The sequence below is a fragment of the Palaemon carinicauda genome, chromosome 13 (assembly GCF_036898095.1).
Source record: "Palaemon carinicauda isolate YSFRI2023 chromosome 13, ASM3689809v2, whole genome shotgun sequence".
NCBI classification, from domain to species: domain Eukaryota; kingdom Metazoa; phylum Arthropoda; class Malacostraca; order Decapoda; family Palaemonidae; genus Palaemon; species Palaemon carinicauda.
The window spans coordinates 82,189,968-82,204,967 of NC_090737.1; the positions used below are offsets into that span (position 1 = coordinate 82,189,968).

Here is a 15,000-nt window from a genome sequence, read left to right on the forward strand (position 1 = left end):
TGAAATTCCCACTGTCAATTTAGCACAATTTCTCCTATTAGACAACTAACCAGGTAATTTCGTGGCAGGTGAAACACCTCCTCCAGTCAATGCTGAAGAAGAGCGAAGACTTGCGCCGTGGCCTGACCAAGCAAACGAGCGAAGGCGTCGATCTCCTGAAGTTACTGCACCAGAGATTCTCCGTCCTCCTGCGACGGATGAACACTGAACCTGACCATGGTAAATGACTGTAAGATCGGCACTTCCTGGAACTAGGCAGTGAACAATAACAATCGGTCTTGTTTATCGTTTACGCTAATTTTCTGGAAATTAATTTATTGTCTTTAATGTATATCGTAGAGTTGTAGATATTAATTCTATGCTGGGATAAAACACTGAACTTTGAACATACACTGTTAAAAAAAACCGTAATTTTAATCGGAAATTCTCCGTAAAAATATACGGTTCAAAGCCGTATTTCAGTAAAATACACGCGACCTTAATTTTACCATACTTTGTTATTATATTTTATGGGTTGGTGACCGTAATATAACTCCTTTACGTCAATATATCCGTTTTCAAAGCGGTAAAACATCCTGGAATTAATCTTGCCAGGCAATTCCCGTTTTTTTAATGCAAATTTTAAACAGTTTATTTAATGCATATTCCAGGTTCTAATTGCATTAGGTTTGCCAGCTGGAACAACCCTATTATGCAGTTTGTTGAGTTTTTTTTTATCATCTTTCTTATATCATCATATAATTATTTCCTCCTACGCCTATTGACGCAAAGGGCCTCGGCTAGATTTCCCTAGTCGTCTCTATCTTGAGTTTTTAAATCAATACTTCTCCATTCATCATCTCCTACTTCGTGCTTCATAGTCCTCAGCCATGTAGGCCTGGGTCTTCCAACTGTCTTGGGTTAGAGATTTCTTGCTTGAGAGTACACTCGGGCACATTATTCTTTCTTATATCACTGATCTATAATTACCAAAAACTTATTTAGTTTCAGTTATAGTTTTTGTTGTTATATGAGCTTTAATTACTTCTCTGATACAATTCAATGGAAGCCTGTAGGAAGGCCAGCCCAATTTTTATATTTGACCTGAATATTTCTTTGAGGTTTTTGCTTGAATTTTGCAATTATCTTTATCACGATGAGGAAGATCTGCATATCTAGTTACTCGGTCTATAATCATTTATACAAAGATAACAACTATGCAATTTTAACTTTTCTGTCATAGATACAATTTTTCCTCTCCTATTTTGTTATATGCTTTATTCGCCATGACTTACTCTACAGAAATTAGTAAAAAGTATTCAAAATTATGTTTTCCCTCATGTAAGCCAGTAAAAGTCGGCATTCTAATATGATCATTAACCTTTTACGTATAATCCAAATCATTACATAACTGTTTATAAATATCCAAACAAAGATTGATTGACTGATTTGAAGTTTTCTGGCATCCAGACATCAAGGGTCATTGACGCCGTCTAAACGAAGAAATAAAATAGATCATTAATGACAGTGATCTCGTTACATTGTTAAAAATCTGCATTAAAAAAAAACGGTAAATATCTGGCAATATTTATTCCAGGATTCTTACTGTTTTAGAAACGGATATATTGACGTAAATGAGTGATATTACGGTCACCAACCCGTAAAAAATAATAACAAGTATAGTAAAACTACGGTCGCCCGTATCTTACTGAAATACAACTGAGAACAGTATATTTTTTTTTTACGGAGAATTTCCAATTAAAATTAAGTTTTTTTTTTCTTTTTTAAACAATTTATGCCATCTTCTTAGAGAGATATATATCACTGGACACCCAGCCTACAATGGAGACCAGATTACTCAATCACTCAAATTATACATTTTTTTTTTTTTTGTCGACTCTAACAAATTAAACTTCTTAAGTTAGATTTACACGGTCGAACGGTTCGTCGAACGCAGCTCGACAGACAAGTGTTTGAAGTAATGTTAGAACATGTGAACGGGGTATTTGGTGGTCTAACACGTTCGTCGAACGGTTCGAAGAAAGTCTGTTCTCGCCTGACTTTTGTGGGCGGGGCTTCATTGTCCACAAACCTTATGCCTTTTTTGGCTGACTCCACCTCTTCGAAGCGTTTGACAAACAGGTTCGACAACCGGGTTCTCCTGACCATCAAGGTCCCACTGATGAAGTCAATTGGCCTTTACAGAATCAAATGAGCCTCTCTCTTTCAGGTCAACAGCTTGTTGCCGAGATGCAGGATCTAGGATCCCTCGTGGAATCTTCTTACACAGCAGTCCTGGTAGCCCAGAACGCATTCATCGACTCCTGCAAAAGGATCCAAGCCGAAGAGCCCACTTTGGAGCACAAGATTGCCGAAATACTGGATAAGCTTGTTACTGATATTAATCTTGGGTGAGTCTAATACTATTCTATCATTTTTACTTGAGATTAATTCTTAATATAATGTTTGTATATAAAAAAAAACTACAAAAGGAATAATATAACCAAAATAAACCAGAATAATTACGAAATACGCGCGGAGAGATTTTCAAAATATTATCAATAATAAGTTACGTCATTTAAATGTGTAAACAAAATGATAGTCAAATATGACTATTTCAATTCACTAATTTCATAATTTACGCAGAAATACAGCAAATGTTATAAGGAAAACATTGCATATAACTTTTCATTTACGAAGAGTCTTAAAAAAGGGTATATGATAAGATTCCAGCCACAAAAATAAAAACCAGATGGTAGAAGAAATAGTTAATATCTAATTTATACCACTCATACAATTGAATTATATACAATGAATATAGTTATAAACCCTTAAAGATATAAGTATAATTACTATGATTAGGATATCATAATCCTAATTAAGTAAAATAATTTAATGTCCATTTGACGTATTTCATAATAATAGACCATATAAATAAATGTCCACTTCAATTAGCTTAATGAACTTCAAATATAAAAAGGATGATTAATACATCTACCGTAGTCTACAGTATCAAGTTGAAAAATTTACCCTTTAATCTCTAGATAAAAAACATTAATTTCAGAAATACTTCTTTGTCTTGCTAGTTAACCAATTGATGATTCATTCTGCGATTATCTGTAATTTGATTACTTTTCAGGCATAAATTCAATCGGATGCAACTTAATGAACTGAAGAGATTAGTGGAACACCTTACTGATACGAACGGAACTGCATCAGGAACCTATTCACAGGTAAGGGTAGAAGAGACTCTAGCTATGCTAAGCAGCTCTTCTAGGAGAAGGACACTCCAAAATCAAACCATTGTTCCCTAGTCTTGGGTAATGCCATAGCCTCTCTACCAAGATTTCTCATGCTTGAGGGTACACTCGGGCACACTATTCTATCTTATTTCTCTTCCTTTTGCTTTGTTAAAGTTTTTATAGTCGGACAAGTGATCATATAAATTTTGTAAAAATCTTGGTAAAATAATTATTCTTGTTTTACATGAATGGTTTAAGTAACTTGAGGAGTTTACCTTTATTAAATCCTGTTCTTTTATGGAAATATATCCTAATTTTTACATTAAAATACCTAGTACACGAACTTTGTCTTCATCAGATCATAAATGGTCTTGGATTAATGATTTTCTATGTTCATCAAGGCTTAAAACTTCCATAGCTTATTACTTTTAATGCAATATTTGTATCAAGTTTTTCTTTAAAATTTCTGGTAAAAAGAAATCATTAACAACTTATGCTTTTCCCAAGTCAAACAAAAACTAGTTTTACAGAAGCACCAATGTCCCTTAGAAGTATTATATTGATAATCTAAATCTATAAATTTTTTGTGATTATACCCATAAGCCCTTTCCTTTCAGACCTTATTACTTTCAATGCAATATTCGTATCTAGTTTTGCTTTAAATGTATTGCACTAGAAAATTTCTGGTCAAAATAAACAATGATCAACTTTTATTCTTTCTAAGTAAAACAAAGACTTGTGTTCCAGACAGACCAATGTCTTTTCCGCTCTTGAAAGTATTATATTGAAAACTAAAATATATAAAACATTTGTCATTATACATATGAGCCCTTTCCTTCCAGAGCGAAAGCGGACAGGAAGCACAAGAAATCCTAAGGAACTTGAGGGACAGCCACGAACTACCTTCAGAAGCCTCCGGGAAATTAAGTGAGATGCACGCCACCATTCTGAAAATCATCGAAGCTGCCAACTTGACAGCCTCTCGCCTCGAGAATGTCGAAGAGCGCATCGAAGGGGTTTCCAGGACGTTGCTGGACATTGACTGGTCAAACGTCCGGCAAAAGGAACCAGCTGACCAGCTCGTGACTGCTGCGAAAGATCTGAAAGGCTACGCTAGAGACCAGATCATCCAATCGCTCAATTTATACCAGGCTCTGTTGACGACTCTGGAGCAAATCACACTTCTTAGTCAAAGTTCTCCCGACCCCCAGAGTCCCACCGATGAAGTCTATTGGCCATCAGATGTCGATTTTAGCTTTCCTATTTACCTCAGCGACGAGGGCCACGCCCCTATACGTGAAACTCATCTGACACTTCCAAGGGCATGCACTTCCGCCCTTCTGGATTTACTGAAAAGCCTGCCAGAGTTCAAGAGGAGCATTCCAACTACACCAGCGCCACCTGTTAGGAGGTCAAAGGTTAGGAAGAGCAAACATGGCGACGAGGAAGAGGAGTACGATGATGATGACATACCAGCTTGGTACACGGACCCAGATTTTCTCTCCGGGAACTACGGAACCCCAGATTTAGGATATCCTGTGTTCCGAGAGGAGGAATGGCGTGACATGGGTGACTATGCAAGCGATGATTACTTGTTCATTGAACAAACCTCGACGCCGGGGCCTAGCGTCGTCACTACGAGCGCTCCTACGACAACTGTTGCGCCAAGTACGACGTCTTATCCCCATCGAATTTTCCCTGGGGGAGTTGATAGATTTTTTGGTTTCAAGACGACCCAGTCAAAGTCGACATCAAAAAGAGAAGTAAAGCTGACTGAACTATTACCTGAGATAGATTTCTAATTGCCTTTTATGTGTAAATAGTTAACTGTATGAAAATAATTTCCAGTAATTTCTAGTTAAGTGATAAGAGTATTGTATTGCGATAGCCTCTATAATTATTTCCTTTCTTTCTATTTTTGAAGGTTAAATTTTTCATACTAACGTAATTTATAACTGTACTAAACATGTTTGGGGTGTTACGAGAACGATCTTAATATACTCCTGGTATAAATATAAAGAAATATATGAGTTGGAACCAATAAAATATGACTTGAGAATAAAATGCCCCAAAGTTTTAAACGTTCTTCTTGAGTTATAACCTTGATATGGTACGAAATATATTAAGTTCATTTAAATGTAAGCGGTATGTTTGTACAGTCGTCCATAAAAGACAAGACGTCCCAGCCCCTGTCCCCCGCCCCCCACCGAGCAAGTGGCAATATATTTCGTTGCTAACAGTGATGGTAATACTATACTTACCGTCAAATAATTTCACAACCCCTCTTTCGCTTAAACGTCCCTTCTTCTTCTTCTTCTTTCCCTGGGTTATACCTACATTAAGGGGTTGGTTGCCTGATGCTTACGGGTGACGCCCTTGCTAGGCAGGGTTCATAATTTCGCAGAGGATTTTTTTACGATCGCATATCCTTGCAGTCATCAATCACAGTTATTGGCGGTGTCCCCCAGCCTTTGATTCAATAGTTCAACTGCAAGGCAGCAGTTACACAGTTATTGGCAGTGGGCATAGCCTTTTGCTAACACGTAATTCTGCAAGGCAATAGCTGTCCTTTTAGTCGCTTTCTATACAGGCCGTAAGGTGGTAGTATTCTTACACCACTACCACAGGGCATTCCCCTTAGCTCTAACTCATAATGCCCATATCCCTGACTTTAGTACAGTGTTACCATCAATGTTAGTAGTAAAATATATTACATCTCGATCAGTGGGGACTTTATCTAAGATAAAGAAAAACGGTTTAATTAATAACCTGACTTTTAAGCATTCTTCTGTGATCTTTATGAGATAATTCAGCTTGACTCGATTTCAAAATTTAGTGAAGATGCTGAAAATGGTCCCGCATTATACTAATGTTAGAGTAACCGATACTTATCAATTAGATTAAGAATTTAACCGAACTTTGAATCATATAGAAATTGAAGACTTCGGAGTTAGAAGTATCTTCACTTAGAAGTATTTAGTACCAGCTTTTGAAAAGTGCTGAATCCACTGATGATGTTAATCAGAAAAAATCTGACCTTACCTCTGATTATTAATGAAGACGATGATGAAGATAACATTTATGATAATGATGATAATGGTAGTAATAATACTGATGATGATAATCAGAGTAAAATGAAGAAAAGAAAAAAACGTTATAAGATTAGGAAAGATAAAATCAACTATAATTTGTTTGTTCAATATAGTATTAGCATACTTTCGTAATGTCTCCCAGAACTATCCCCCCCCCCACTCCCTGAACATCTTAATATTTCCTTTCCTCACTGGGCTATTTTTCCCTATTGGGGCCCTTGGGCTTATAGCATCTTGCTTTTCCAACTAGAGTTGTAGCTTAGTTAATAATAATAATAATAATAATAATAATAATAATAATAATAATAATAATAATAATAATATCCTTACACGGGTACCCGTCCTCCACTATCCCCCTAGTCGAGTCTCCGAGTCCCACTGAGCAAGATATAACAATAAACTTATCCTTGGCTTCCATGTTTTGTCTGTCATGGTTATAAAGCCAAATTGAAAGGAGGCACCAGAGAATATAAGAGAAAACAAAAGGATAATCAGATAATTACAGATAATTACCGAATCTCGACAATACATCCAAATAAAAATCTGTTGCGATGTTCAGCAAGTCATCAAATAAACAATGTTGATTCATTAGCCCTGCAGTCCTGTAGGTTACACTGGTCATGCCTTTCTTGGTTCCCCTGTCCTGCATCCTGCCAAGGATCCTACCCTTTCCCGGTACCCTGCCAGCGGCACACCACCACCCCCGAAGGGAACTTATAAGAACCGGGGAAAAAGACCTTGAACACTCAGTACCGTCCTTACAAGTGACCGGGAAAGCCAACAGGTAAGTCGTAGCTAAATTTATTCATGTCGGGATTTTATATGTTGTGTTTTATTGTGCATTGTTCGTGAAATCTCTCTCTCTCTCTCTCTCTCTCTCTCTCTCTCTCTCTCTCTCTCTTATATATATATAAATTTATATATACATATATATATGTATATATATGTATATATATATATATATATATATATATATATATATATATATATATATCATATATGCATATGGAAACACGTAAACACACACATACATATATTATATATATATATATACATATATATATATATATATATATATATATATATATATATATATATATATATATATGTGTGTAATTTATATGTGAGTTGTGTGTGCCTTATATATCATGAATTAAATTAGTTATGTGGTTAAACTTTACTACATTATTTCATTGCGTAAGTGTTCTGCACTGCAAATCAAATTAAAGATTAAAAAATGAAAGGAACAAATAAACCCCTTTCTATTGGTTAGAGATTCCTTCCCAAATATTTGTATCATCTACGAAAAACAAAGTTTTATTTTTTTTTTATTAACGCTTTTTGAGAAAGGTTCCTATCTACTAGGATTTTTTTTACGCTTTTTGAGAAAGGTTCCTATCTATTATTTTTTTGTGATGTTTATTAGTATTTTAGTTTTTTAATTCTCACTGGGTTATAAAGTTGCTCTTGATAATTCTATGTATCTCTCAAGTACTTCTCAAGTTACGTTGTATTATCAAGACAAAATAAAAAGTAGATAATTAACTTTCAGTCATTTTGTAAAGTAACTGTAACACTGATTATTATTATTATTATTATTATTGTTATTATTATTATTATTATTATTATTATTATTATTATTATTATTATTATTATTATTATTATTATTATTATTATTATTATTACTAACTAAGATATAAGCCTAGTTGGAAAAGCAGGATGCTACAAGCCCAAGGGCTCGAAAAGTAAATGATATATAGCCCAGTGAGGAGATGAAATAAGGAAATGAATAAACTACAAGAGAAGTAATTAAACAATTGAAATAAATGAAAAAAAATATTTTGATAACATCAAAATACATCTTCATATGTATATACTATAAAAGAGGCTTTTGTAATTCCGTTCCACATGATGAAATTCACTGCTAGTTCGAAGAAGAGAAATATCCTAAACCAAACAGCATTATAAGGTTCAGATTAAAGCGAATCAAACGGACCGGTTTTTTAGTCTTATATCCTTTCACATTTAAAACCTGATCAAGTCTCACCTGTGTGACGATAGTCCTGCAGAAGGTCAGAGAAGATGATGTCTTTTTGTAATCAACGTAGATGCAAGACCTACTAACCTTGAAATTCCTGTTGCGTAATGCGCTGTTTAGTCAGTCTTTAATGGACTGGAATGTTTACGTTCTAAGCTCTTCTTCGCTTTGGTATTACATGTGATGGTGAGGCACTACGTGCCTAAAGCGTCTTAGCAATTTCAAGTCATAGTTTTGGATTAGGATCGTTTCCCTTCTCTAGTTACTTTTCACCTTGTTTATTCGTACCCAAAATCACCTCCCCCCCCTTCTCTCTCTCTCTCTCTCTCTCTCTCTCTCTCTCTCTCTCTCTCTCTCTCTCTCTCTCTCTCTCTCTCTCTCATACACATTACCTAAAAGCTTTTTATACGGTACTGTTACATAAAATTAAACATTCGTATTTCCTTGGTTAAATACTGATTTCTTTCAGATCAGTATATCTAATTTTCTGCTTTCTGGCAAAACTATAACTATAACCTTCATAACTGAATCAAATCTTGCGCAAGACTGTTTTTCTCACACTGCTGCCAGGCATTGGAATCTCCTCTTTTATTTTCCCAGAATCACAACTTCCCTCTTTCAAGGAGTTGAACGTTGTTCTACTACCTTCATCTTAACAAGGTCTATAAATATCTTGATGTTATGTATGTCTGTATTCATTACTATCCGCCCAAGAGGAGTCTGCTTACGAGAATTAACAAACTGAAAAATTCTACGAAACCGAATTAGGTCATGTCTGGCTTTTTAATGGGCTTTATTTTATTACATATTATGTTTGTCCCCAAAGATGTTTTTCGACGTCTTTGTTGCATTTTTGTTTTTTTGTTTTTTTTCCTTAGATGTTTCTCGGTTTGCAACAATATTTTAGTGTGTTTTTCTCTCGATAAGATTTAGGGAAATGTTTATCTTTATTAGATTTTTGTGGCTTTGTCTACAATCGATAATTTGAAATTAAAATGATGAAACTCATACAAAAGATACACCACTCCTTCAGAGGGCTTCTCCTTATAAGGAGTTTGACATTCCTCACTGTCTATGGACACTTGAACGACATTTTAAACCGGTCTTATTTCCAATAATAATAATGATAATAATAATAATAAAAATAATAATAAGAAAAGATCAAAAGATATTGAACTGCCAAAAAATCTAGTAAATCAGAATAGATTCAAAGATATTAAATATAAATCTAGCAACTAATTCTTCGTAAGAATTATCCTTATTTCCCAACGATGCAGAACAAATATGTATCGAATTCACTGATGATTTTTAACTTTTATTCTCGTTTGTGATGGCCAGTTATTCTAGAACAGTCTTATGAATCAGCAAAGTAGTTACATTTAAAAGTTTAAAGGTTACTCATGAATGGCAAAGGCAAGGGACAGGACAATGTCCTAAAGACTGACCATATATGCATATGATCAGCGCCCAAGCTACTATCAACCAAGTTAAGACCAGGGAGGGCCAGGCAATGACTGCTGATCATTCAGCAGGTAGACCTATAGGCCCTCCCAAAGGTCCCATTCCTAGCTCACAAGGATAGTAAGGTTGCAGACACTACTAGAGACTATTAAGCTTGAGCGGGTCACGAACTTGCACCAAGACCCTGTCCATCAAGGTAAGACCAGGGAGGGCCAGGCAATGGCTGCTGATCACTCAGCAAGTAGGCCTATAGGCTCTCCCATAGCCCCTATCCCTAGCTCACAAGGATGGTGAGGTTGTAGGGCCTACTAGAAACAATCAAGCTTGAGCAGGTCTCGAACTCCCCTCCAACAGGCTATCAGACATGGATGTTTCCAATAGACTATCACAATACATAGTCTGAATGTGCACTTACTGAGAATAGGTCAAAACTGCATTAACTTTAGGATTAGCCATTTCACTCAGCTCGGCTTATCTACTTGCCAAGAAAATCCGGTTTCTTCATAATAAGTCAAAAATTTATATCTAATAAAGAATTTATGTATATTGGCACATCAAATTTGCTATAATGTGTGAGATGTTGAAAGTTATTAATTAATCGGTGGTAATAACATTCTTAATTAATTAAAATATGTCATTGATTATTGAAAATTTAACGAATTGTAGGTCATGAAGTAGATGAATATGAGTATGCGAAGAGAGAGAGAGAGAGAGAGAGAGAGAGAGAGAGAGAGAGAGAGAGAGAGAGAGAGAGAGAGAGAGAGAGCATTCACATCACGTCACCTTTTATAACACCATTTCCTTCGTTCACACATCACTGAAATATTTAGAGAGAGAGAGAGAGAGAGAGAGAGAGAGAGAGAGAGAGAGAGAGAGAGAGAGAGAGAGAGAGAGAGAGAGAGAGAGAGAGATACCCGAGCCGGCTTGTGAAAGTAATGTTTGTTTCTGAGAACAAACACCAATCTATTTTAAAATGTAAGCTACGTAGGACAGGCAACTCAATGCCCGAGTCAAGACCAAACTTGAAAAAGGAGAAGAAAAAGAAGCATAATAATAAATGGAAAGACTTGACTCGCCTCTTGAGACATTGAAGACAATGAAATCTGTTAATTAATCATTGATTTAAAATGAAAAATCAAAATGATTCAGAAAATATTCATAGAATTCTAATCACTTTTATTGAAGATGGATGCACTTAAAATAGTTGCATTTTGAAGGATTGAACTTTTAAAAACTTAATTTTAGTGATGCAATTTAGATGGTTGAATTTTGAAGAGTTGATCTTATAAATTTTTATTAAAGATGGATGCGCTTCAAATGGTTGTGTTTTGAAGGACTGAACTTCAATGACCATTATTGAAAAGGGATGACCTTCAAATGGTTGCATTATGAACAGATGATCTTTAAAACAAAAAATATATATTGAAAAGTGATGCACTTTAAATGGTTGCCTTTTGAAGGACTGAACTTTAAAGACCTTCATTGAAAAATTAGGCACTTCAAATATTTGCCTTTTGAAGGACTGAACTTTAAAAGAAAAACTTTAATTGAAAAGTGATGCACTTAAAATATTTACCTTTTAAAGAACCGAACTTTAGAAACCTTCATTGAAAAATTAGGCACTTTTAAAACCATTGGAAATGGATGCAATTCAAATGGTTACACTCTGAATGGTAGCACTTTCAGGTCTTCACTTTGAAAATGTAATTGCGAGGCTCATCCCCACTTGGAAGGTCACGGGAAGGTTGGGCATTGGGGGTGGGATTTTCCCAGAATGGGTCAGGTGACCTTCAGATCTCTACAGTACTTCCAAACTCGACAGACGATCCATCCCTTCCCAACGTAACCAGTGTTTATGGCTCCTCTAGGAAGTGCCCAACCTCCCTGTTAAGGCGGGTTTACAGGGTCGAACGGTTCGTCGAACGCGGTTTGACAGACAAGTGTTTGAAGCAATGTTCGAACGTGTGAATGGGGTATTTGGTTGTCGAACACGTTCGCCGAACGGTTCAAAGAAAGTCTGTTCTTGCCTGACTTTCGTGGATAGGGCTCAATTGTCCACAAACCTTATGCATTTGTGGCTGTCTCCACCTCTTCGAACCGTTTGACAAGCAGGTACGACAACCGTGTTTGACAAACCGTTCGACCGTGTAAACCCCGTTTTAGATCACTCGTTTTCTTCTTGCCTTCCTGGGTGTGGATTTGAGAGGTAAACTCATGTAAATTTTCATTATCCTAGATATATCTTTCCCTCAGTATTATAAAGACTTTGGATGAATATCCTTACATTAATAAAATCTTGTTTATTTTTTTTTTTTTTGGGGGGGGGGGGGGTTAAAATTGAGAGCCGCATTTCTACAGTATGATCGTTGGTTGATATTACGAGGATTTTATTTCATAATTTCACAAAATTTCGTGTGATTTTAAATTTCTCTGTATTATGCCACTTATTTTATACAGCAGTTCCTTTAGTAAATACTAAAATTTTGCGCAATTCTAAATTTCTGTCTTATGCAACTTATATTCATAAAACAGTTCCTTTAGTAAATACTCACACATTAATGCAACTTTGTTATGGTGTTCAAAGTATAACGAGTTAATATAAGATAGAAACGAACACAAATTATAATTCGTGTTAGAAGGAAGGTCGATGGTCTACTCTTTTATTCTATTTGTTGTCTAAAAGTGGTTGTTTGTATTTTGTAAGATTAAGCTAATCATATGGCAGCAAGGTATTTTTACTCTTATGAACAGCTAGAAAGTTTTATTCCAGCTGTGACTATGTTGTGGAATGAGCTTCCTAATCGGATAGTTGGAATCGGGTAGAACTTCAAAAGTTCAAACTTGCAGCAAATGTTGAACAGGCTGACATAAGTCTTTTTATAGTTTATTTATGAAATATTTGTTTTAATGTTGTTATTGTTTTTAAAATATCTTATTTTTAATTGTTCATTACTTCTTATATTGTTTATTTATTTCCTAATTTCCATTCCTCACTAAGCTATTTTTCCCTTTTGGAGCCCTTGCTTTTCCAACTAGGGTTGTAGCTTAAGCTAGTAATAATAATAATAATAATAATAATAATAATAATAATAATAATAATAATATAATAATAATAGTAATAGTATTTCAGAAAAATACAGAGGATAATGTTTGAAACAGAACCCTTTCAGTCGTGGTCTCAATGTGATGGAAAAGTTATCCATGCCAAAACAAGGCCTTTAGGTCAGCTTAGCACATCTAAAAATTTTCCAGAAATTTCAAACAAAGTTTAGCAGCATTTTGCACCATGCAAAAAAAAAAAAAAAAAAAAAAAAAAAAGAAAGACAGAAGAAAAATAGTCATTTGGTCACTTTGGCAACACCTATGATTTGACAAATTTCCAAATATGATTTTTGCAGAAATTTTTACTCATGCAAAAAATAGCTTATGGTCACTTTAGCAACACCCAAAACTTTCCAGAAACTTCAAATATTTGGCAATATTTTTTACTCAAGCAAAAAAAAAAAAAAAAATTATCACTTAGACTCACTTAGAACTTTCCAGTAATTGCATACATGATTTTCGCAGTATGTTTTCCTAATGCAAAAAAAAGGGGGATGGGGGCTATTGATCTCCTAGCACAAGCTTTCCAGAGATTTCCAAAAACGATTTTCGCAGTATTTTCCCCTTATATTTACCCTGGAACCTCTTGATTTTATTACTCTGTCTAATCATTGTTTTCGAAGTATATCTGCATCAACATCAAAATTGGCGAGTCACTCTCTTGTTCGTAAATCTTTGTGATTTTGCACCAAAATAATAACACTCACGGACTGGTCTTGGATGCCTATGAGATCATCCCACTGGGGTGAACAGGCAGAGCGTGACCTTCAATAGAGGTTATTAGCCTAAAGATTTCTTTTTGTTGTTTGGTAAATCATTTAACGAATATAATGAAAAAAAAAATTAATTTTTCATTTATCCTTTCATTAACTTAAGGAGACTATGGTTTCCTTCCAATATTTAATAGTTTATTTCATAAAATTAGTTTTTTTATTTTTTTATGTTTAAAAAATAGAACGTCATAACATAAAGTACCTGATATTGGCCGGTCCAGACTAGCAATTTTTGTCTTCTCTCATGCTCAAATAATTAATTTTACTTCTCTGACATTTTCCAATACTTTTTGTATTTTCTCAAACTTGTCTATTCCAAATTCCGGGTATATTTCCATAATTATTACTTTTTATTATTTTCTCAAACATATGTTTCAAATTTCGGGTATATTTCCATAGTCACTAGTTTTTTTTTTTTCTCAAACATATCTGTTTAGATTTCGGATATATTTCCTATTTACTACTTTTTTTAATTTTGTCAAATATAAGTTTCAAATTTCGGATATATTTCCATATTTACTACTTTTTTTTTTTAATTTTCTCAAATATATGTTTCAAATTTCGGATATATTTCCCATATTTATTACTTTTTTAATTTTCTCAGGACATATCTGTTTTATATTTCGGACCATATTTCCATATTCATTACTTTTTTTACTTTTCCTCAAACATATCTGTTTGAAATTTCGGAATATATTTCCACATTTACTACTTTTTTTAATTTTCTCAAACATTTCTGTTTTCAAATTTCGGATATATATCCATTTTCGTTTAGCATAAAAGAGAAACACTCCTGGCATATTTCATTGACCTTCCAGGGCTAATATACTGGAATGAAACTAATCAATGCATGGCCAGGACTCCAAGCTAATAGTCATTTTAGTGTTGATGGCACATTCTTTAAATCTCCGTAATTTAACAATGAAGCAACTACAATAAAAAAAAAAAATTAATTCATTAAAACCAAAAACTAATTTCTACCTCAAGCGAAAGGATCTTTCGAATGATTTAGTGTTAGTTTGTTCTCATCATTTATTTATTTCCTTATTTCCTTTTCTCACTGGGCTATTTTTCCCTATTGGAGCCCTTGGGCTTATAGCATCTTGTTTTTCCAACTATGGTTGTAGCTTGGCTAGTAATAATAATAATAATGATAATATGGAAGGCACAAAATCCAGGCAAGCTTTCGTAGATACTTCGTGACTTTAAACACTTCAACCGCTCTTTGATTTCATCGTTTCATTTTTGCAGGCAAACTTAAACTTATAAGATTATTATCAAGTTTTCGTGGAGAGTTCGTGCAATTCTTCGAA

General features: G+C 34.5%; 4 protein-coding genes across 5 annotated transcripts in view; 3 read left to right on the plus strand and 1 right to left on the minus strand.

The window, feature by feature from the left end:
• Bet3 (blocked early in transport 3) overlaps window positions 1-15,000 on the minus strand; it is a 144,992-nt gene that overhangs the window by 112,574 nt on the left and 17,418 nt on the right. The gene's annotated exons all lie outside the window — the stretch shown is intronic.
• The window catches only part of LOC137652321 (adventurous-gliding motility protein Z-like), a 73,104-nt gene that overhangs the window by 18,579 nt on the left and 39,525 nt on the right, over window positions 1-15,000 (plus strand). The window lies entirely within an intron of this gene.
• LOC137652323 (uncharacterized) lies at window positions 57-5,298 on the plus strand. The gene is made up of 4 exons (XM_068385661.1): window positions 57-219; window positions 2,210-2,390; window positions 3,119-3,212; window positions 4,064-5,298. Exons 1-4 carry the CDS (start codon window positions 90-92, stop codon window positions 5,021-5,023), a joined length of 1,365 nt encoding a protein of 454 aa, XP_068241762.1. The 5' UTR covers window positions 57-89; the 3' UTR covers window positions 5,024-5,298.
• Window positions 6,919-15,000, plus strand: part of LOC137652324 (superoxide dismutase [Cu-Zn]-like) — a 72,200-nt gene continuing 64,118 nt past the window's right edge. Inside the window, exon 1 of the mRNA XM_068385662.1 lies at window positions 6,919-7,097. Coding sequence (XP_068241763.1) covers window positions 6,934-7,097 — 164 coding nt within the window. The 5' untranslated portion in view covers window positions 6,919-6,933. The remainder of the gene's footprint in view (window positions 7,098-15,000) is intronic.

Bases quoted from the DNA above. Each gene is read 5' to 3' on its own strand.
- LOC137652323 (XM_068385661.1), top strand. From the start codon at position 90: ATGCTGAAGAAGAGCGAAGACTTGCGCCGTGGCCTGACCAAGCAAACG. The intron at 220-2,209 runs GTAAATGACTGT...TCTCTCTTTCAG, and splicing joins GAACACTGAACCTGACCATG to GTCAACAGCTTGTTGCCGAG. The intron at 3,213-4,063 runs GTAAGGGTAGAA...CTTTCCTTCCAG, and splicing joins CATCAGGAACCTATTCACAG to AGCGAAAGCGGACAGGAAGC.